Source organism: Aulonocara sp. 'chitande type north' Nkhata Bay, linkage group LG5, assembly GCF_057382095.1.
Source record: "Aulonocara sp. 'chitande type north' Nkhata Bay isolate Kocher_YH1m ecotype deep benthic linkage group LG5, A_spYH_male_GT1.1, whole genome shotgun sequence".
Taxonomy (NCBI): domain Eukaryota; kingdom Metazoa; phylum Chordata; class Actinopteri; order Cichliformes; family Cichlidae; genus Aulonocara; species Aulonocara sp. 'chitande type north' Nkhata Bay.
The window spans coordinates 14,469,926-14,492,761 of NC_141348.1; the positions used below are offsets into that span (position 1 = coordinate 14,469,926).

The 22,836-nt window shown below is 38.4% G+C and overlaps 3 protein-coding genes across 3 annotated transcripts; all 3 read right to left on the minus strand.

Annotated features, from left to right (window-relative positions):
- Window positions 1-85: 85 nt before the first annotated feature.
- On the minus strand, window positions 86-6,122 carry gnl3l (G protein nucleolar 3 like). Its single transcript, XM_086291495.1, has 15 exons — window positions 6,014-6,122; window positions 5,874-5,917; window positions 5,225-5,332; window positions 5,024-5,140; window positions 4,864-4,947; window positions 4,031-4,166; window positions 3,854-3,957; window positions 3,588-3,732; window positions 3,324-3,411; window positions 2,007-2,184; window positions 1,745-1,887; window positions 1,519-1,655; window positions 1,212-1,378; window positions 929-1,100; window positions 86-184 (listed from the first exon to the last, which is right to left on the minus strand). Exons 1-15 carry the CDS (start codon window positions 6,024-6,026, stop codon window positions 120-122), a joined length of 1,701 nt encoding a protein of 566 aa, XP_086147621.1. The 5' UTR covers window positions 6,027-6,122; the 3' UTR covers window positions 86-119.
- A 3,580-nt stretch (window positions 6,123-9,702) lies between these two features.
- LOC147330001 (red-sensitive opsin) lies at window positions 9,703-12,171 on the minus strand. The gene is made up of 6 exons (XM_086291498.1): window positions 12,014-12,171; window positions 10,984-11,280; window positions 10,683-10,851; window positions 10,422-10,587; window positions 10,092-10,331; window positions 9,703-10,002 (listed from the first exon to the last, which is right to left on the minus strand). Exons 1-6 carry the CDS (start codon window positions 12,114-12,116, stop codon window positions 9,904-9,906), a joined length of 1,074 nt encoding a protein of 357 aa, XP_086147624.1. The 5' UTR covers window positions 12,117-12,171; the 3' UTR covers window positions 9,703-9,903.
- A 6,010-nt stretch (window positions 12,172-18,181) lies between these two features.
- LOC147330002 (blue-sensitive opsin) lies at window positions 18,182-20,902 on the minus strand. Its single transcript, XM_086291499.1, has 5 exons — window positions 20,365-20,902; window positions 19,721-19,889; window positions 19,430-19,595; window positions 18,991-19,230; window positions 18,182-18,437 (listed from the first exon to the last, which is right to left on the minus strand). The coding sequence occupies exons 1-5, from the start codon at window positions 20,741-20,743 to the stop codon at window positions 18,336-18,338; spliced, it is 1,056 nt and encodes a 351-aa protein (XP_086147625.1). The 5' UTR covers window positions 20,744-20,902; the 3' UTR covers window positions 18,182-18,335.
- Between the last annotated feature and the right edge of the window lie 1,934 nt (window positions 20,903-22,836).

Genomic DNA, 22,836 nt, shown 5'->3' on the forward strand with positions numbered 1-22,836 from the left:
CAATTTTTCTCAGGTTCACTGCTGCACATGTTTAACCCAACAACAATAATAGCCATGTCAAAGAAAGACAAACCACCAAAATGGATTCATTAAATTCATCATTTTATTTTGGTAATATTTTAGTCTGAAAATGAGAAGTCCATTGCAGATGTCAATGTGTCCGAGAGTTTGGTGGCAAGTTTGTCTGCAGAGCAAAGAAAAAGAACCCAGAAAGCATTAGGGCAAAATCTAGATCATTTCTATAATAAATTTTAAAAACAAAAATGCTAAAAGTGTCACAAATCACATACAAGCAACCTTTTGGACAAAAACTGAGGAGCTGGTTGATACCACGACTTTCTGTGCTGACCAAACTGCTAGCAGCAGAGGTTTCTTTTCCAAATACATCAATAATTTTATCTCTGTATAGCGACATTTTTGTGACGAAACCCAACTCGCTTGATAGATTTGTTCTGATCTTAGCTCAGGATGTCTTTCTACTTTTTACTTACAATGGTTTATGAAAGAAAGTTGCTAATATCAAAACAAACACAATAATTTAATTAAGTGAAATGCATACTTCTTTGAATTGTGATCATGACTGACTTGGCTAATGAAGAAAAGCTGTGAGCTGGTTTCTTATCATATTTTTGATCACTGTTTAGCTGTCCTGTGAGGCACGGTCCAATCAATTTTACTGCTTTTATCTGAGTCTGTGCAGAGTATTACGGTGCACTCGATAAGTTATCAGTTAAAATCATCAATAAACAATGCTGAAACAGTGCCAGAGGACGCAACACAGACCCATGAATCATTACTTCCACAGTGTTTTAAAAAGGATGTGAATTATATTAGTGAATTGAATGTAGTGAACTGGATTCATGGAGCGGTTGTAAAATATCTAAAATGTGAGTATTAGTATTACACTGAGATGAATAATTGCACAAACCAGCTCTTTTCTGTAGCTTCTTCCTCTTCTTGCCCGCAGCCAGGAGTGCCTGACCCTGCAGCAGAGGGTCCACGTTCAAGATATTCTTTAAATCCGGAGCCTTGGATGCAGCATCCGTTGCGGGTACCTCTGTCTTTTTCTGTGATTTTATTTCCACTGTCATTGGTCCAAACTGTTTTGAATGGAACAAAATAGCAGAAATAAAACGTGAGATGAATAACAGCATTCACAGTCATCATATACTATAATTCACCCACAATTTAAGGCTACTGCTGCTTCTCACCTCTGGATCCTGATCATCCTCCATAGATTCAGTTTCCTCTTTCGAGGATGATGCTTCCACTGATCCTCCTTCCAAGCCCAGATCACAGTGCAACTCGCCCTGGCCTCCCTGTGTCAGCCCAGTGGTTTCCATGCAGAATCCCATTTGAATGTCAGGACAAGACGACTCTGGACACAGAGGAAAGCACAAACCATTTAGTCTAAAGTTATCTGAACAGGTTTACATGATCAAATCATGTGGTTTTATATTATCATCATGTTCCATTTAATTTGCCTGACTGTGATACTGTTAATTATAACTTGCTTACCTGCAAGAACCTCCTGATTTCCCTTTTCCAGCTCGTCCCAGTCAAAGGCTTTTCCCATTTCTGTAACGATCTCAGCACTGACGTGTGTAGGAAGAGTGTGTGTCTCTGGAGGGTGTGTGAAGTAGCTAATCCTTCCCCTAAGAAACATAACTTTGGGAATTTAACAGTGCTTAAACTGAGCCGTTGCTTCAATATCATTTCTAGAACTTTAAAAAGCTATACCAACCCGGTCCAGTCCATTAGTACACTCTTGGCTGCCTTGTCAGTGTCCGGCAGCCCCCCCTTCCTCAGTTTGCCTTGCCGACGGGCGAGCAATGCCAAGAACTCCAGAGCTGTATGAAAGTCTGGGACACCGTAGTGCTCCATGATCTGTGTTTCCAAAAAAACAACAACCCCAAAGCCATTGTTTGAACTACTTATTATTCAGTGCTCAGTACAGTTGCACTGTTATCATTCAGTACAGTTGCTGAAGAGGTAGCATGACCTACTTGTGCCTTGTTGCACCTTCTGAGGATGGCTTCCACGGGTGGAAGGGGATCAACAAGCTGTTCGATTTTAACACAGTTGCGAAGAATCATTGCGGCGTCTGTCGTTGATGTTGCCATGACAATACCGGGACAGTCCAGAAGCTTTATGTGTTTGTCCAAATGTACCTCTTGAAGACACCTGAAATCCAGAAAACCCATCAAGAACACCATGGCAGGATTAATATGCACATCATAATTGTGTCTTGTTAGACGAACATATAAAGTTGGCACAGTTGCCAAGTATGCCTTCACTACACTGAGGTTGCATCCCTGTGTGTGTGTGTGTGTGTGTGTGTGTAAAAACTGAATTATTTTTTTATTTTTATAGCTGAGATGATGAAGTTGAATGATGGAACATTAATTAATTACCATAATGCAACTTGTTTTTCACAAGTACCTACTTCACAAATGTGAACATTAATTAGCTTTCCTAAGCTGTAATAATAAAAACTCTAAATCTGGGCAGGGGCTGTGACTCGTGTTCACTCACTTTTCAGGAAACAAAGCAAGACTTAAAGCAAGTTGTCAAATTTGTGCAAGTGTTTTGATCCCCACCCCCCAAAAAAGTAAAAAAATAAAAATAAAAATAAAAAAAGCACAAAAATGCTGATGTACCAAAAATTACGTGAAACTCACAATAATAGATGTATTAACTTAATATTTTAAAAAAATGTCAGAAAGTTCAATAAACATTCCAGTATCAAAAAGTTTCAAACATTCTAATTTTCTGGAAATCATTTCACGCTTCAGGGTCACAGAGTAAATCTAGAAAAATATTTCTGATTTTATCTGTTTTGATTTTATATACTGTTTTGTTTGTTTGTTAAGCTTAAATTTCAAAACTTACATTAACTACTGATTTTATCTACTGTTCTGATTTTATCTGTTTTGATTTTATATACTGTTTTGTTTGTTTGTTTGTTAAGTGGGTTTAGAGCTCTGGGTAGCTCCCCAGCTGGGTCTAGACTGGGTCTAGAGAGTATTTTAAATTCAGGGAATTTAAAATAGAAAGTAGCTCGTCCACAGAAGGACTGGTAGCTCCCCTTACGATAAGGGTTCAGATCGCGCGAACAGGTGTGAAATGTGTGTGTTTAGTTAGTTTGTTTGCTTGTTTTAATCAATTTTAAATCATGCTTTTTATTTGTTTTTGTTTCTAATGTCTCTGTAAAGCACTTTGAATCACCTTGTTGTTGAATTGTGCTATACAAATAAATTTGCCTTGCCTTGCCTAGAAAACAAGTGTAGGCATGTAGGTTGAGCATGTTAATGTGTACTTACTTGGTGACACCTGGTGTGGCTCCAACATTACATGCTCGTGCTCGTTTCAGACTGTTGATCAAACTACTCTTTCCAACATTAGGAAAACCTGCAAAACATTAATGGAACGAAAAAAAAATCCTATTTACTCGAAAGAAGAAAACCTGGTACAAAAACAGCAGTGTGTAACCTTTGATTCAATCTGGCCTCGAAGACATTTTGTGTAGACAGATTGTCTGTAGCCAACTTATTGGTGCTCTCAGAATTTCAGGGCACGGCACTTACCTACAACACCTACAGTGATGGCTGTCTTTATATCCAGGTTGCGGCAATAGTTGCCCAGTAGCTTCATCAAGCAGTCTGCTCCAATACAAGCACTGGTGCTGAGAAGCTCTGTGGTGGCTTGTGTCACTGGAACGTTGCTGCGTTTCTTCCCATGGCAGGAGACATAATGTGCAGAGTTCATGCCGGAGTCACATTTAAAAACAAAGTACAGCCTGGATTTAATCTTTATTTCTAGATAATTAGAGCATAACTGCTTCACTACTCACCAAGTTCTTAGTCTGCTGCTGAGTAGATGCTTTAAAAGCCACAGTGGGGAACTCATTTCTAAGATACTTTATCCACTTTTCCACTATTTCTTTTGACACCAAATCTGGAACCAAAGTAAAGCCATTTACTATTTTAATAAACAAATGAGATATGTACAATGTTAGTGGCCTTCTTACCAATTTTATTGAGGACTAAAACTATCTTCTTGTTCGTTCCACTCTGAATGACCGCCTGTTCCACCTGAGGACATCTGCAGCCAAGAGGGTCACGCGCGTCCAGTACCTCCAGAATCACATCAGAGGCCTCCACAACCTTAAAAAGCAGCATGTCAAATAACGCTCATGTCAACTCCTCTCTCATCCATCATGTTTCTAATAGCCCTTTTTGACTAGTACCTACTTGGCTTGACTCAAGTTCAGTCATTTTCCATAACAACCAGGTACCAGCTAATGTGCACGTGGTCATTTTAGCAACATGGAGTGAAAGTCCCATGACATCATTTGTATGTGACACAAACACCACAACAAAGGAGGACGTGAAGCCGATGGTAAAACTCCTGCTTGGTGTATGTCGTTTTGCCAGTCCCTGGGATCACAGTGTTGTTTTTTGCGTAACCAATTCCCTCATTTTCGAGTTCGAAAACTGACAGCATTGATTTTTGTGAAAGAGACTATTTCATGACTCTTCGAGTGATGTCTCTGACTAGCCAATTAGTGGCATGCAGTCTGTTGATGTCACATTTTCGAATCACCTCAGATTGCTTGGAAGCCAGGTCGAGAACCCAGCTACTACTGCTGAAGTACCTAGTACTACCACCTAATGGAAAACCCTAAAAACCAAGTTGAGTCGAGCCAAGCCGACCAGAGTATGTACTAGAGGAAACAGGCTATAAGATACTGAATGATACAGAGTGATTTTAAAGAATGTCAAAATTTCATTTAGTCTAAAATAAGAAGATTAATTCTTGTTGTGGTCCATATACAGACCAGTGTGCAGTGCAATTACATACCTTTTTAAATTCTCTGTAATATGCTTTCCTTGAATTCTCATTTTCAAAGTTGACATGCTTTTCTAAACTCTGCATCTCTGTCTCCTGTGAGGACAAAGAAGAATATGGTAATGACCACAGCAGCAAACTGTAAAGTATGCAGTTAGAGTATCGTGCTTACCCTCTGCTCAAACTCCCTTTGTCGCTGAAGGATGTCATTCTGGAAGGTTTGCAAATTTCTCCTCTTCATAAGCTCTCGTTCTCGAGACAATTTCTGCTTCTCCTGAAGGTCCTGAAGCTAATGTAGTAAGATGTGACATAAGAGAATGATTCACCAATTTGCCATCAAATCTGGTACAGCCAAGACTTTCAAAGGACGTACCCTTTGTTTCCTGATTTCTTCTGGGTTTCTGCTGTCCTTGACAGTCTGAGCAGGGGACTGTTCTGTATTTCTCCGCCCCGAAGCATCCCCCTTTCTTCCATCTTTAGCCTGTAGGATAAACACACAGGGAGTTGTAATATATTTTAGCTCATCAGCACAGCACTTGAAAGCAAAAGCATTCATTTTACTGTCTTGTTTACATTGAATGATAAATGCAGCCAACCATGGTAAAGATACAAATCACTACCACTGATAAGCTCAAATACAATATACTCTATGCACAGTGTACATTTGACTTTTATTACCATATAGTCCAGTTGTTTTTGGCTATCCCGCATCTATTTATTCCTGCTCTATTCATTTTCCCGCTGTAAACCTGCTACTGTGACTTTCCCAACCGAGGGACTAATGAAAGTGTCATAGATCTCCCAGTGGTGCCTACAATGTTTTTGCTTGTCTTGGCGTCACAATGAAATGTTTCCTAAATGTTTGGTGAAAACATGAAAAACGTTTAAAGTGTGACACCGACTACATACGGGCGCTGAGAAGCTCGGTTCTCAGCGCCAGTTCAGTACCAACCGAACTATTACTGACTGCTCCAGCAGGGCTAAAAGTTAGCGACAGATAACATTAGCTTTGTAGCACTCACCTTAAACTTCGCACTGAACCCGAGTCGTTTGGCTCGTTTCTGTTCTGTTAAATGCAAAAAATACAAAACGAAGACGTTTAAATGTCATTTCACGCATTCAGTGAGTCAATACTTTCAGCTATAAACTGATGGATACCTACTAGCTTTAGACATAACTTCACCCTAGCCTTGCTCTTCTCAGACTTCACGTGTACTGCTTCCCAAAGAGGTGGACATGCGCACACGATGACGTCAACAACAACATCCGGTTAAATGTCGAAATAAAAGCTTAGAAAAATAAACATATTTAAGTTGTAACTGACAGCGTAGATAGAGAATTTAAGTGCTTGCGTTATAATATTATTATTGTAATATGTTGTCATTACCATTATAATGCACAAATTATAACAGAAACTGTTTTGGGCTAACCAAGAAATAACAAAAAGGCACTTTTGAGACAGGGGCTAGTTCATTTTAACTCATGAATATGTTTTGGACAGCATCGTTTTTCTCATTCGGTTTTTTGATTCTAACTTAATTCCAAAGTCATTACAATGCATAGAACAGGAACCAGGAGACAGCTCAAACAGTGGCCTAGCATAACTTTGAGGTTATGCAACATTTCACGCAAATGCATCTGGTAAAGAGTCTTCACTGAAATGGCTCTGGCACCAATGTAATGAATTTATGCATAAGTTCATTGCGGAAGATTTGTAGTCACATATCTGTCTGCTTTCCAGGTGTTTGGTGGTTAATCTAAGCTTTACATCACTTTCACTTTTCCACGCTGTCAAGCTCATTGTGGCATCACTGGTCTAGTCAGCCTACTTTAAGCCAACCAGCCTCCACTCTGCGTACTTTAAATATCACTGCTCATCAGTCAGTCTCCCTTGCAGACGCCTTCGTGCACCCCACCTCCTCCCCATCTCCACCTCCCCCTTGATTCTCAGGCTCAATTCAAGCCTCCATCTCCATCTCTACCAACAGTGTCTAGACTCCGGGGGTCTTGCCCTAATCCCTGTCATTCCATTTGTGCTTTTTTGGGCCATCAGAGTCTAATCGGCAAATACCTTTATTGAATTCTGTATATCAATAAGTTATGTTTAGTTCCTTCTAACGATCTCTCCTTATTGAGATGCAATGTGGCTTTATTTTGAACATGTTAAAATAATACAACAACAACAAAAACAAGAAGCCCAAACAAACAAACAAAACATAAGAAAAAATGTTTAATAAAAAGTCGTTATAATAAATGAACACTGCAATTCTTAAACCATGTGGAGAAAATAGAGAAATGTAAAAGATTGTGATTTTTTTCTATTTATGAACAGCAAACACTACCAGAATGTTATTATAGCTGATAAAGACATTATTTTTACTTCTATTATAGCTAATAATGATATTTTCAAGTTATCAAAACAAACTCTTGCAATCTTAACCCCAGAAATGGCCTGATTTCAAAGAGGACGACTATTGAAGCTGAGAAAGGTGGCGCATGCAAAGAACTCTGAGTTCGCAATCTGTCTTAAAATAAATAAAATAAATAAAATAAAATAAAAGCATTATCAGTGGCAGTCCATCCATAATCATATTTAATAAAAAGACTTGCATGATTAAATGCATGTTATCATTGCAGCCTACGGCGTGCACCCTGCCTCTCACCCACCTGGGACAGTCTCCAGCCTCAGCATGACCCTGAATTGAATCAGTGGAGTAGAGAGTAGTGGTACGTGAAACATGTTAATATTAACCTTGTTTTATATGCAAAGTATAAGTGAAAATTACCATTAAATTCTGAATACGGTTTTGTTAAAGAAAGGAAGAGTAATTTTAATTAAAACATTAGCATGTTAAATGAAAACAGTTAAGTTCACTCTTGATTTAAACTAGCAGTTTGGGAGCATCAACAATATTTTTTTTAAAAAAGAAAAAAAAACGTAATCCACTGTGTCGTGTTTTGTAAGCTCTCGAGAACATTGTAGTCTTATTCTCCTGACAACAGAATGTGAGGCTTTAAGGTGTACACCTGAAGATTAACAATGTTATAAGCCATTTTTAAACCTGAACTAAACACAGTCAGACATTGTATTACTTTAGTAATACTTTATTACTTCTTTTCCAATGCAGAATATTTGCTAATGCCTTTCTTTGTGAAGTTGCTCTACTCTTTAATGAGGTTGGCTGTTGCAATTCAAACTGTTCAGTAAGTAGTTCCTAATTTCCTTTACTCTCATTTCTGGTTATAAATCGGTTATTTACTTTTTTTTACTCAGTTAGTGTTGTCTGTACTGCTGAGTCATGCTTTAAAGGGACTAAAAATGTACCAACTGTATCAACTCCTGGCAATACTGTCCTATGTTGGCAATTATTTTAATAAACATGAGAGAGGAAGACACCCTACAATGAGTTGAAACACAAAATTGTTATTTATTCCTGCATATATGATTTCTGTCATCCATGCTGTGTCATTTTGTATGACCCTCACGATTTCCTGTCGTCACCCACTGTTGGTGGCAGTCCCATTCTCCCAACATCTGTAGCATTAAAGGGTACAGTCCTGTGCCAGACTTTGGATCAGGTGTTTAATATAGTATAACATGTTAAATGCCACATTTGTATTTGTTTTAGCATGTTCAGATTTTACCCAAGGCATCAGAGGACACTGTTGCTCTTGCAGCTGTTTCTTGATGTTCTGGTAGTGTGAGTGCCGTGATAATGAAGGTGACAATTTCTCACATCCTCACAAATCAGATTAGCAGGAACGCCTCACGTTGGCATCTGATGTCTGACCTGTTTACTCCGTAACCCTTCACGTCTGGCAAGTTTGCTCTGGAACCTTTTAATCTCTCCGGATTGACAGTTCGCTTGAGAGAAAGGGTGAGATTTACCAAAGCTGGCATAATGGTTTAATCAGTGCACTCCTCAAGTCCACTTGCCTCACAGGTCAACATTAGTTAAGAACTCCATGTAGGAGAGGAGGAGGTGAAAGGCTCCTGGATGACTCTAAAGATGTTAACTTTTCCACTTTTTGTTTTTAATGTGAATGTAGACAAGCTGTTAGTGTGAACTTCCTTAACTAGGTGAGCAAAATGTGATTTTGTTCTGCATCTGTGTACCAAATATTACTCTCTTGTGAATAGCTTCATCTTAATGTCACATCTAGTATTTATTTTTATCAGATTTGTGTGCACGTGTAATTGACAGATATTGAAAAACCTTTTTTTTTTTCTTGGTATAAACTTTTTCAGGCATAGTCACGCAAATGTTTAACTTTACATGGGCGTGTAAGAAGGAAATCTGACACTAGCTCACTGCTATACATTTAGAATTAGTTGATCCTCAGTTATTTATTTAGCTTCATTTTCTGAGTTCTAACATTATGATGAATAACCTTTGATTCCAGTAAATCTCTTACAAATTTAAGAATTAGCCTTGCTGCTGTTTCATTAACATTTTTTAAGAACCATTAATTTGGAGCTGTAACACATATATATAGTATGTGATTAAGTTTTGTTTGGTTCTTCTTCTTCCAGCGACAGTTGAAGAAAACCAACAACCAATCCTCAAAAAGTTGGCCATTCTGCTAAAGATAAGAGGAGTGGTTTCCCGTCTTTGAGTGAAGTTACATCCCAGGTGGAAAATAAAGATGAGGAAATCTTTGACTCCCTGATTCAGTCAAGTGCTTTTGGCAGTGTATAGTAAATGTGAAGGTTTGTGCTACAGCATTTCAAGACACAAATGTTTGTAAGGTCTCCTGCTTAATACCAAATAACACTAGTGAAAATAGCAATAGTGGTCAAACAATTGCTACACTAGTAGTTATAAAATACACCAGCACTACAGCTTGAAATATGCTTGATATTTTTATTTACATTTGAAAAAAGACAAGTAATATAATGATTCATTTGCTTTATGTGTATTTTTTTTCTTTTTTATTTGCCAGAGAAAGCTATATTTACTAAAAAAAAGAAAGAAAAAAGGAAACAATAAATATTTACTGTACAAATCAAAACATTTATCTTTTTTTTCCCAAAATGGAGAACATGGATATTTATGCGGGAGCCACAGAGGAGACCTCAGTCTTTGATGTGGAGACTTCGGAGCCATCATCCACTTGTTTGCCAAAGAGCTGCATGATGCATGTGCGGAACTGATTGGGAAGGAATAAAATAAAAGCATGTTAAAAACTAAAACAGATTTGACAGGGTAAATTTACCTTTGTGTTAATATTGAGCCCACCTGTCTGTTCATGAAGACATAGATGATTGGGTTGTAGATAGTAGCGCTCTTGGCAAAGTATGCAGGCATAGCAGCAGCCAGAGGGTGGAAGGCATATCCAGGGTTGGCTGCGGCAAAGCAGGCAAAGAAGGTGTAAGGTCCCCAGCAGACACAAAAAGCCACGATCATGACAACGACCATCCTGGAGACTTCCCTCTCAGCCTTCTGGGTTGACTCTGACTCCTTCTGCTGCATGGCAACCTGTGGTGAAAAATCAAGAATGTGAGATCAAATCTTCTATTCTCACATCTCTGAACTGAAAATTATAAAAATCAAATTAAAGTAGCATACAGCACGGATGGCCATCCACACAGCAAGGTAGCACAGGATGATGATAGCCAGGGGGAGGATACAGCAAGTAAGCATGAGAACAATCATGTAGGACTGTACTCCAGGGTCTTCACTTCCACTGAACACATCAGGTCCACAGGAAGTCTTCAGTCCATGAGGCCAGTACCTAAAGCAAGAAAATGTTTAGTCTCTAGTTTATATTTAAAAGACTCTGCCTTTGTATGCATCTGTGACATTAAAAGAAGCAGCAGAGTAGTTTACCTGCTCCATCCAAATATGGGAGGAGCACACCAAACTGCAGCCCAGACCCAGGAGAAGACAATTCCAGCTGTGGCCCATTTGGCATCAAATTTGACATTTCCAAAAGGTTTGCACACAACTATCCATCTTTCCCAGGAGATGATTGTCAGGGACCAAAGAGCAGTAATACCTGTGTAAAGAAGCAGGATACTCAGTAAGTTTATTTAGCCTGCAGCCTTACATTTGACATAATCCTGTCTTCAAATACTTTTACATTTAATATAAAAATAAAAAAATAAATAACAAAACGGTGGCCACTTACCACAAACTGAGACAACATAGCCCTCAAAGATACACATTGGGTGTCCTAGAATGAAGTAGCCAAAAAATTGGTTGCATACACTGATGGTGCTGGCAAAAACAGTCTCTCCCAGATCAGCAATGGCTAGATTGACCAAGATCCAGTTTAGAGGGTGACGCAGTTTCTTAAACTTCATTGTGGCCACTAAGACGAGACCGTTGGTGAAGACTGATAAGACCACCACGACAAACATCCAGAGTGTTGCAAGATTGTAAATCCATCGAGGTGCGATGTGGTAATTGGGACCCTCAAAGGGATCTAAAAAAAAAAAGAAAAAAAGAAAAAACAATTTGGCATCTCATGTTTTTGCACAACCTCTCTCCATTGCACTAACTGTGGTTCTAACAGTTTGTGTGTCTTTTCAAATGGCTTAGGCAGCAGATTCAAGTCCGTGGTTCGACCCCCTTTGTGTGGGAGATTTTCTTGGAGAAAGAGCCTGTACCCAAGTTGCTGCTGATGGCAGACCTTGCATGGCAGCTCAACAAGTGAGAGTACTTGTACTTGTACGTGTACTTGTACTTGTGAAAAGATCACTAACAGAATCACTAACAGCACCACAGCACTACTTATGTGCTGGTATCATTCACCATTTTGACATACAACAGTCCAAACTACTTCATTAGATTTGAATCAGATTACAGTTAAAATAAGTATCTTTATATGAAAAGAGCCTCTGGGTGTTTATTTTTTTTTAAAAACAGCCCAGATCTTTGTTACCAAACTGGATGCATAAAAAGGATTGTTACCAATAAGATGTAACAATACTATAATAAGAATGCCACCAAACACTGGTCGAAAACAGTTTTCAGTTACTCTTAAAAATGCACACCCAACTGCATACAGCATCATTAGTAGACATTATTGTTTCAAGACTAAAAGACTGATTTTGAATCCAGCTCTAGCAAGTCAAACAGCAATCTTTTCTTTTGTTATTTTGTTACAAGCTCCTATGCCGGTCAATTCATGAGAGAATAATACTGTGGTACCGTACCTCTGGTGTTATTGCTGTTTGTGTAAACGAAGGCTGATCCCCTGGTTGAATCTTCATTATACCGCCTTGCAGCAAAACTTTGTTTTCCCCACTCTTCTGCCATTCTGTTCTTAGAAGGAGGTCCTGAGCTGTTAGCCTTTCTTGTCACTTGCTACCTCCTTGGCTGCTTGGTGCTACAGATCTGACTTTTGCTTTTATACCTATGCTTCACAAACCCATGATTGGATTAGGTCACAATCAAATTATAGCTGTGATGTGCCTATTGGCAGTGCAGCACAGTGGCAAAGCAATAACCCTGAACTGTAATTAAAACAATCAACTAATGAGGTTAAGACAAAATGCTAGAATAATCTTGTTTGAAAGTGGATTTCCGTCCACTGACTTCAGATAAGGATTAGTTTCAAGATCTTTGACCAACAAATAAATGCCAGTTTTGTGTCCTAATTTTTCCACACTGAGTTCTCTAGTGGCTCATTTGGTTTATAACCATGTAGAAATGAAAAGTAGAAACATAAAAGTGCATATATCTCTCAAATCACCATTAAACCTATAAAGAAAATGTTTACTTTCTTATACTTTTGAATACAGAGAGGTGTCAAATCCAGACACTTTGCAATATTTAATATTTATGCTACTGTGATCCTAACAGGTATATGTGTCAGCCCTGATTTGCATAGCACTCTCAGAGCAGCTTTAGTGGAGAAGTGGAGATCCGCGGTCCTATAATAGTGCAGGTTTCAGTTGTTGACCTGTGAGGGAAGTAAGACACATTTAATCCCTCCGGATAGAGGGTTCATCGGATTCTTTGACAGTCCTTTGACCCTGCAACACACGTCATAGCCCTTATGGCAAGTGGCAAGCAAAGGGAGGAACACTTTTTGTACTTATGAGCATTATGAGCAAGCCTCATGAAACTGGTTGTTTGAATGATTGTCTTTAGGCTAATAAGTAACTTAAACAATAAACAAATTAAATGATAAAATTTAGAACTAGCTCATTCAAGATGAGTCACTTCATGATGGATCTGTGAGGGTGGCTATTGAAGACTTCATTTGGTTATGGGAAAGCCTGATAATTGAAAAGCTGGTAGTAATTTTATGGTACAAGACTGCGTGAGAGTGTTTTTAAATCTTTTCATGAGTTGCAAATTCAATTGTTTTTTCACATTTTTGACAAAGAGCACTGAACGCAATCTGTCTAAAGTCCCTCTGTCCTCTGTCCTCTGTCTGATGCACTATTCTGCAGGATAGTGTGTATCTGGGAGATCTGTTCTAAGTCGCTGTTTATGAAATCCAACTTCACACGTTAACAATAACTCATGCAATTATGTGACAACTGGATGATAATTCCTGTAGCTACTTAATTATGTGATTAAATTGATATAGGAAAAAGCACTGGAGGATCTGTGTAAGCCTTCGGAGAACCTAATGCATCTGTGGCCATTGATCTAATATTCAAAGTGTTACAAGTGAAAACCAGTAGGCTACCAGAGATTTCTTAACAGAAACTGTTACATACCATAGTTATGATTTTTTTTAATGACTAATGAGATAAAAGGTGGGACGTTAGTAAATCTAGAATCAAGACATGACTTAATGAATGTAAAAAAATTTCAAGTAAACAGAAAAAAACATGCGTAGGTACAAAACAAGATTCTTTGAACTGATTAAAACCAAGATGAACAATGAGCAGAACTATGGGACGTGGGAAGAAAAGCGTTTCCCATTACTTTTCAACCATTTTGAAGGCAGTGCTGTGAAATTAGCATGCAGGGGAACTGGGAAACTGCTGTTTATTGATGATTTAGCTGCTGAGTCAAATGGCGATGTGGCAATGTCTCAGTGTAAACATGGATAATAACAAGCAATATATACAGCAAAACAAACATGAGCTCCTTCAGACCGATAGTCAAATGTCTGAGTCAGTCCCCTAAGCTCAACCCAACAGCTACATCTAAGGCCTAGCAAAGTAAATACTATGTTTTCCTCTGGGGAGCCAACACAGTATTAGGTGTCCTTGGGTTAGACAGACAATGACTGCAAGAATTAATTAAATATAGATTGACTTTTGTTTTTTGGAGTTTGAGTCAAAGATATTAACATCTTAGCTAATGTTAGCTAAAACAAGTATAAGATAAAGGTTCCAGATAACACAGCTACAAAAACACTGTGTGTTGCTAGCAAAGCATTAATAGATTAATATTTAGGATTACAGATGAGGTCTCAGTCCTGAATCATATTTAAAGTTGCTATTTAGTATTATTCATCAAGCTGACCATCATGCACATTTAAAGCTGAATAAAATGTAATTTTCAGTGGCAGCAACAATGTTATGAAGCTGCAACAATTATTCCTTAAAACAAATGCTGCTCTGTGGTCTTTCTTGACTATAACACGGAGCATAATTTACAACATTTAAATCACACTGCATTCACTCGCAACAGAGATCATAAACTCGGGTAGCAGACGACAGTTTTAGTCATTAGAGCAGGTTTAAGGAATCATGAACTGCTTTCAACTTTCAGAGTCGTACACTATGTTAATCTTTTTTATACAGTCTATGACCTAAAAAGACTAAAGCTGAGCTGCTTCGGCCAAACTAAGTATAACGATTTGGGTGGAGGGAATTCCCTGACTAGTGCCACCCAGAGGCCACACTGTCACAGCCACAGAAAGTGGAACATGTAGCCTACTTTTAGAGCAGGTTAACTAATGTGATCATTGTTAAATTTGATAAGAATGTTTTGTTTACGACTGCAAAACCAATCCGACGCTTTAAGTGACCCACCGGGTATGCTCCCGAAAGTCCGGATTTGCCACTGACTGAGGAGGATGTGTCAGTATTAACTGTTCCAAAACACAATTGAGGTAACAGGTCAGCGCAGTAGGTTAATAGTTCATTTCTGTTGTTAATGGGCTGTTTAACTTATTTTCCAAAGCCTGTTGTCTCCGAGGGGACTCATTGTAATGCACTAAATATAAGTGTGACTCAGCTCCTTGGCTGTAAATCACAAAGTAGCTGTCAGGTTTCAAATATCTGATTCTGAAAGAAATTCCTCATCTGCACAGTTTCATTGTGGATCTTTCACTGGCTACAAACATTACCATAACTGTAACATTATATGATAGCAGCACTGCACCAGTGTTCCTAGCTGAGGACGTTGCAAGGACAGCAGCTGTGTTGCACCACCTTCTCCTGTCTTAGCCGTGAATGTCTAACCTATTTGACACAGTGAAAAGTGAGCGAAGATTTCTCATCTCCAAGCAGGCCAAAGCAGATTATACGGACAACTCAGGTTCCTCCACAAAACACATTAACACAGAGTAATTACTTTTGGCATGCTCGCTCCGTAAACACTTTAATCTCTCCGGAACAGCGGTTCATTTCAGGGGAAAGCTAAGGGTCCTCAAAGCTGCTGTAGTGGTTTACCTTAATCCCTAACTCTGCAGTTTTGTTGAGTCCACTTCTTGCACAGGTAGCAGACATGCAGATTTGATAAGAACCCTTCCTCGGACAAGGACTTTACACCAGGAAAAGGATGGACCCCAAAACTGGAGGGAGTTGTAAATTTTCTTTATATTTTTCTACTTTTGTATTTCCAACTGTGTCTCTCTTCATGTTAGCACTTGCTAAAATTTTCCACCTTAGATTAGGAAGCAACAGTGGGTTAAACAAAGACATTTCTAAAATGTGAAGTTAAGTAGGGATCTATCTCTTAATGTAAATTTACATATCACCTGAGAGGTAGAGATGATGCTAGGTAAAGGGCTTTTTGGTTTTGTTTTACTCTGGCTGTTTTTCCCACGTCACAGCGAGATGTTTCGAGGGTAGGTCTGGAATTCCGCTAGTTCTGAACTATTCGTGTTTGTCAAAAGTTCACTACTAGCAGAACTCAGATCTGCTCCCGACTATCGACTGGTATCTCCATGACCATAGTCACTAAGAGGTCTGGTTTATTCATTCACTGTCTTAGGTAATTTCCAGTCATTAACTTGCAGTGACAGGAAATGACTGCAAATTGCTCCACTGGTGTGACGTGAACCAGCTCCATCTTTGCCAATCTTTACTTTCTTGTGTTTACTTCACACCAGATAATTCTGATTTATTTCAAATCTGTGTTTGAGGAGGATTTGATGATCAAAGTTTTTACTCCTTCTCTCCTGCTGTACAGATGTGCAAAAAAATGAGATCAATTCCAGAAATATTAGTATGATGTGTGATTGTGTGACTTTCACTTCTTAGCAACAATGTTTCTCAGTAATCTTAGTTTTTAGTATTTTGGCAAGGACTGTTTTTTTGCAAAGGGTTAACAGAGTTATAGATCCAAAATGTAACTTGCAATTTTCCTTTAGGTTTTTGATTTTTTTTTTTTTTTTAAAAAGCACCAAAGGAGTAGTTATAGTTCCATTTTTAGATTTGTTTGTGCTTTCAGTTGCAGAAAATCCCTGATATGAGTCACTGTGAGGTCAACAAACCCCCTTACATCAGTTAATATTTTGATTTCAAGCAAGCAAAAACAGAGAATATTTGGCTGCAGCTGCCTGAAAGATTTGACCTTCAACCATCACAATCATCTGGAATATAGAGTTTCTTATATGCATGTGTAGGTACATATAAGAAACTGCATGTTTTGATCTAATCGAACATTTGTTATGATTATGGTATGGAGGTGGATGCCTCAGAGGCACAGTGTCCTCTGATTGCTTCCCCATCAGCATGAATTTGAAGAAATCTACCATTTTATGAGGAAAAGGGCTTTCTCTGCAAGAAAAACCGTTTTGTATTTTTATTTTACAAAGATAAAAGTTGATCTTTTGTGTCTCATCCCCATTCGTTCATAATCAATAAAGACCATCTTACAAGTACACTCTAGGTGAATTGTAAGCCAATAGTGCTGCAATGGGATTAATGGGTTCTCTGTTAATCTCTATTGGGACTGCTGTGAAAGGTCATTAATTATGACACTATCTGTAGGCCAAATGCTGCAGATCCTCACCTTTTGCAGCACAGTAGCAAATTAACAATTATATTTAAATTTAACACACAAAGTGGGTGTTTCCTCAGCAGACTCAATAATATTAAACACTTACTGAAAACTGTAATGTGGCTTTTGCATTATGTTTGAATTGCATACAAATGTCCTGAAAATAAATGTAACCATTTTCTTTACCATATTTAGCTGTGATTGATGCAGGGTTTCAAATATTAACAAGGACTTGGAGATAAATGCTGCTTTCTGAGCATCTATAAATAGAAGCTATGAAACAAATCCATGAGCTGTGAATAAATCAGAAGAGTGAGGTTGGTTTGCATCATTGTTAAAGCTTTTTTCTTTTCTTTTCCCACTTCCATTTCAATGTGAATGTTTACAGGAGTGTGTTTCTGCTGTACTTGTCTTCACTCAATAACTTTTACAGGCTTGCTAGGTGTGTGCATGTGTTTGTGTTTCTGCATAAAGAGTACACCATGAAAGACTAAACTAAAGTGCGAAACTAGAACCATTTCCTTCACTTCAGTAACATTGATGTGCATTTGTGGATTTTCCTTTTACCTCAAGTATATCCTGTTGATCCCACGAGCCCATCTATGTGATGAGCTGATCCAGGAGCAGTAAATGTTGTAAATTTTATCTACTGTTCTGATTTTATCTGTTTTGATTTTATATACTGTTTTGTTTGTTTGTTTGTTTGTTAATTAGTTAGTTAGTTTATTTGCTTGTTTTAATCAATTTTAAATCATGCTTTTTATTTGTTCTTGTTTCTAATGTCTCTGTAAAGCACTTTGAATCACCTTGTTGTTGAATTGTGCTATACAAATAAACTTGCCTTGCCTTGCCTAAATACAAGCAGCAACATTGTGTCCAGTTTATTGGTTTTCTCTTGCACTACACCACTACACATTAAAAAGATAAACAAATATATTATTTCGGGCTTCCTATAATAACTGCAGCACAACTTATCAAACATATTTACACATATTTCTATCATACTGTAAGTATTTCTGAAACCTAATATGGGTTTTCATGACCTGAATGTTATACTGGAAAAAAAAAACAACTAAAAACTAAACAAAACAAGATTGTTAAAATAAAATATAATGCTAAAAAGGTATGCTTTAGTATCATGTCCATCATTATGTGCAGTGATGAGCCTTTTAAAGACACAAATAGTTGCTTCATCAATTAAATTTATTTCCTTTTTGTTAAACATTTTTACTGCATAAAACTATGTATCTGTAACAATAGCAAAAATACGTTTGTCACATTATTAGCATTTCTGTGCTATGTTCAGTATGCGAGCTGTCCAAATTGGGCACGAGTAACCTATGCAGGTGCAACTTTAGAGACTTCAGTGGTGGATTGACTTGATGACTCTTCATCGTCACCTCCGCTCATTCCCAGCATCTGCCTTATACACGAGCGGAACTAAAAGAGAACAAAGAGAAAGGTTTTGGTCACTTCTTGTTAATCTTTTTAGTAGTCCTTGTAAAAAGCCATCTTAGTCACATTAAAGTGTCTCAGGGGAGATGGAGGGGACTCACAGACCACCACTCAGTGCAGCATTAGCATGTTACCAGCAGTGATGGATAAAAGCAAAAGCTGGCACAACAAAAGTCAGCGTGATTGGAGGGTAGTAACTTATTATTTACTCCCTCTTGATGTTTTTTTTTTTTACATTTTCATGAAAATTGACAATAAATGAGTGTCTTCTTTTTGTTCCATGTTTATTTAGGCTCAACTGTCTGTCAGATTTTGTCTTGGAGGATGGGTCAACCCTTTTGTATTTTCTAACAGCCACCATTAGGGGGCGTCCGTGGCCGACTCAGTCACAAGCTCAAATAAAAACAAAACAAAACACAAAGCTGATGATCCATGTTTGTTACCCTGCTTAAACTAAGCAAAGCTTCAGTTTAGTGAAATGGATTCAAATTTAGGCTAAGTTAAATTTATTTCACTTTGAGCTGCCAAAGATTTTTACCTGCTTATTGAGGAGGATGTAAATGACTGGGTTGTAGACTGTGGAGGCCTTTGAGAAACAGGAAGGAATGGTGGCCAGTCTCAGGTCGAATGGCTGCCCACGGTTATTCACAACCCAGATGGCAAAGGAGGCATATGGCATCCAGCACACCAGAAAGCCCAGCACCATAATCACCACCATCCTGGTCACTTCCTTCTCTGCCTTCTGGGTAGAGGCAGACTCTGCTTGGGCCTTTACTGCCTTTTGAGACAGATCATTTGTCAGAATCAGCATCAGACTGGAAAATTGTAAGTATAAAAATATATTTTTTCCTTCATTCCCACCCCTTCCCTGGTTTGTTTTGCCTTCTAGTATTTCCTTTTAATAAACAAAACTAAACACAACACAATCACCCTAAACATAGGATACGACAATTGCTAACCAATGTCATATTGCCTACCGCTTTCAGCATGAACAGCAGCTGTGAGTAGCAGAAGACGATGGTGGAGAAAGGGACAGCAAAGCAGAAGCAGAAGAGGAACATCACGTAGGTTTCATTGTTAAACTTGTTGCCTGTTGTGTACCAGTCTGGGCCACAGGAACACTGCATGCCCTCTGGGATATACCTAGAAAGAGAAACAATTATTTTCCGCTGTGGTATATGTATACATATGTTATTAGTCCTAAGAGAACCATTTACATCAAGGTTAGAGCAAATTAATTATAAAGTGCTTAATCTATATGTACTCACCTGCTCCATCCAAACAGAGGTGGAAGTGCAGCGCTCAGACCGCAGACCCAAGTCAATCCACAGCATGCTATAGCGTGGCTGGACTTGAAGGCAAAGTTCCCAAGTGGCTTGCACACAACCAACCATCTTTCAAATGCTACCACAGCAAGAGACCACAAGCTAACCATACCTGCAAGAGGACAAAGATAACGATAACTACGTTAATATTTAGAAACAGCAGCTGCTTTTTATATATTGGCTCACATAACCACATAACCAACAACTTCTTTAACAACAACAGTGCCTTATGTGGTATTCTTTGAAAAAAAGAACATTTTGATGTTCAAAATAAAGTTAGCTTTATATAGTACCATACGGTATGCAATGATACTGGCACCAGTACACTGATAGCTCTATTTCTCCTACAAATAAGGACACAATATGTATTTTATGTGTCATGTGAAAAACAAATAGCTTATTATTATTATCATTATTATTATTGCAGTTCAGATTTTTAAAAAAATCCCTATTGAGAGCGCTTTGGTTGACAAAAACTGGCATAGGTCAAATCTCTCACACGCATCATTTTAATTCGAGTGTAATAATATGATGCATGATGTAATCCTTTTTTCTTACTTAACAAAGTCTATAATTATGCTCCTTACCACCAAGAGTTGCTGTAAATCCTTCAATCTTGCATGCAATTGGACCAGGGAACATGTATTTAAAAGCAAAACAGATGAAGCAGGTGAAAGAGCCCACAGAGGAGACGAGGAGGTTCGCAACAGCCAGGTTCACCAGGATGTAGTTTAGATGAGACCGGAGCTTCTTGTATTGGACAGTACATGCGATAGTGAGGACATTGATGATTGTGCCGGCCACCCACAAGAAGAACATAAATGCTGACATGGAATAAAAGATCATCGGGCTTCCTAAATGGTCCTGGGGAACCAGGTATGGGCTGAAGGCTGTGATATTGTTGGTGTCCAGAGGGACGGGGATCCAGAAGTCATCTGGGAACTCAGTGGGATGATTTCCTCTCATTTTCTTAGATGGAGTTTGCGATCAAAATCTATATCTAAAATATAAAAAAAAAACAGTTTAAAAGACTTCAAATAAACTGCATCTAATTTCAAATAGTACTCAGAGATTTCATTTTTCCCTCCGTCTTATATCTGAGATGCTCGTCTGTCTGAAGCAGAGTTAACAGCGGCATTTATAGGAACTTTGATGATTGCTGAGGCTCAACATAATTGGCTAAAGGACAGGATTTAAAGCTTTCCTTGCATTCCGATAACAACATACCCTACCCAATAGCTAATACACAGATTACTATCGCATTACCAGACTTGGCAAGGATCATCTCATTACATCCTAGTGTAAGGGCAGTGTGTTTGTGAACCATATAATCTGATCTACAGGGACTTCCAAGAGGTCAGTGCATGCATCTCACCCTCAGTACTCCTTTTTTCTGGCACAATTATTTTTCACCAAGAAGGATTAATCAGACTTATGGAAAAGGTTTTTCTATCTGTCTCTTCATCCCTTATCTTGCTAACTACTCATCAGATCTACTTTACAGTTGGTGGTTACAGGTCCTTTGAATGAGTCATTGGTCTCTTTTTGGGGGTCTTCCCTCTATTGATTGGCAACATTATCAAACCTTTAAGATCAAATTTCTTCCCCTGCCGAGGATATCACATTCCTCTGTGACCTCTTAATTATGTCACCACTTCAGACAGCATAGTTTATATAAACTTCCACTGCAGTGAACACCGCTCTAGGCAAAATGTTAAACCACTGACAGGTGAAGTCTGTAACACTGATAATCTTGCCAGAAACTTTCTTGAACCATTGGATTTTGGTGTTTATGTGGATGTTATTTTTGTTTGTTCCAGAACAAGCAGACCCCCTCCCCCCAGCACTGGAAGCAGTCTGACCCAGCAGGACAATGTCCTGGAGTAGGTACTGTCACAAAAACATCTTAGGATTGGCTTGAGTTACAAAACAAAAAGTTCAAGCTGTTGACCTGGCATCCAAATTCCACAGATCTTAATTGGATGAAGCATCTGCCTGTACTTGACCTATGAGTCAGGACTGTCTTGGTATCCATCCATCCATCCATTGATTTTCCTCCACTTATCCAATTCTAGATTAGGAAGGTGGTGACTGGAGTCTGTCCCAACTACAATAGGGACAGATCACCAGTCTGTGTATTGTATATATTTTATTTTCTGCCTGTAAACTCCATTTTGGCAGTTTGCATTGAGTGACAAACTTACAGACTCACTTTTAGAAGCCATGCAAAAAAAATACTTGCTCATCCTACTCTCAAACCTTTACTTTTACTACATAGTAAATGTTCTCTGTCACACACACTCACACACACACACACACTCTGACTCACTCACTGGCCTGCACCAGTTACCAGTCACTTTGTGGAGCATTGGACTGCCATTACCTCATAAGACTTTGTGTTACACTATCTCATACCGTACATTACCAAATCTCCATTTGCACTATTTGCCTATTTGCACTACTCTGCCTGGTTTGCACTCAATGTCATTTACCCTTATATTGTATATTGTATAGCTTTCTTGTTATATGTAAAATTGTATTATATTATTTAATTTTTTTTACTTTAAAATATTTTACTTGCATTTTTAATCACTCTTATATTTAAATGTTCATTTTCTATTTTATCTAGGGATTGAGAGTAACGAAGTTTCTATTCTCTGTATGTCCTGTACATGTGGCAGAATTGACAATAAAGTTGACTTTGACTTTGACTTGACTTGACTTTCTATACAGCTGATTTCTAGAGGTCATCAGAGGTCAACCAGCCCCCCCACATTAATGGAATCAAACAAAACTGGTGTCAATCAACTGTGCTATGTTTGTGCTGCTTGGTGCTGCTAAAACTGTCGTTTGTGCTGCCTCTGTTTTAACGATATTAATGAAAATGTAAAGGTCAAAAGGTCAACCAGCCCCCCCCCCCCCCCCCCCCCCCCCCCCCCCCCCCCCACATTACCCAAATCAAAGAAAAATGATGTCAAACATTTGTGCTACGTTTGTGCTGGTTTGTGCTGCAAAAATTTTCATTTGTGCTGCTATCATTTCAAAAATATTAATAAAAT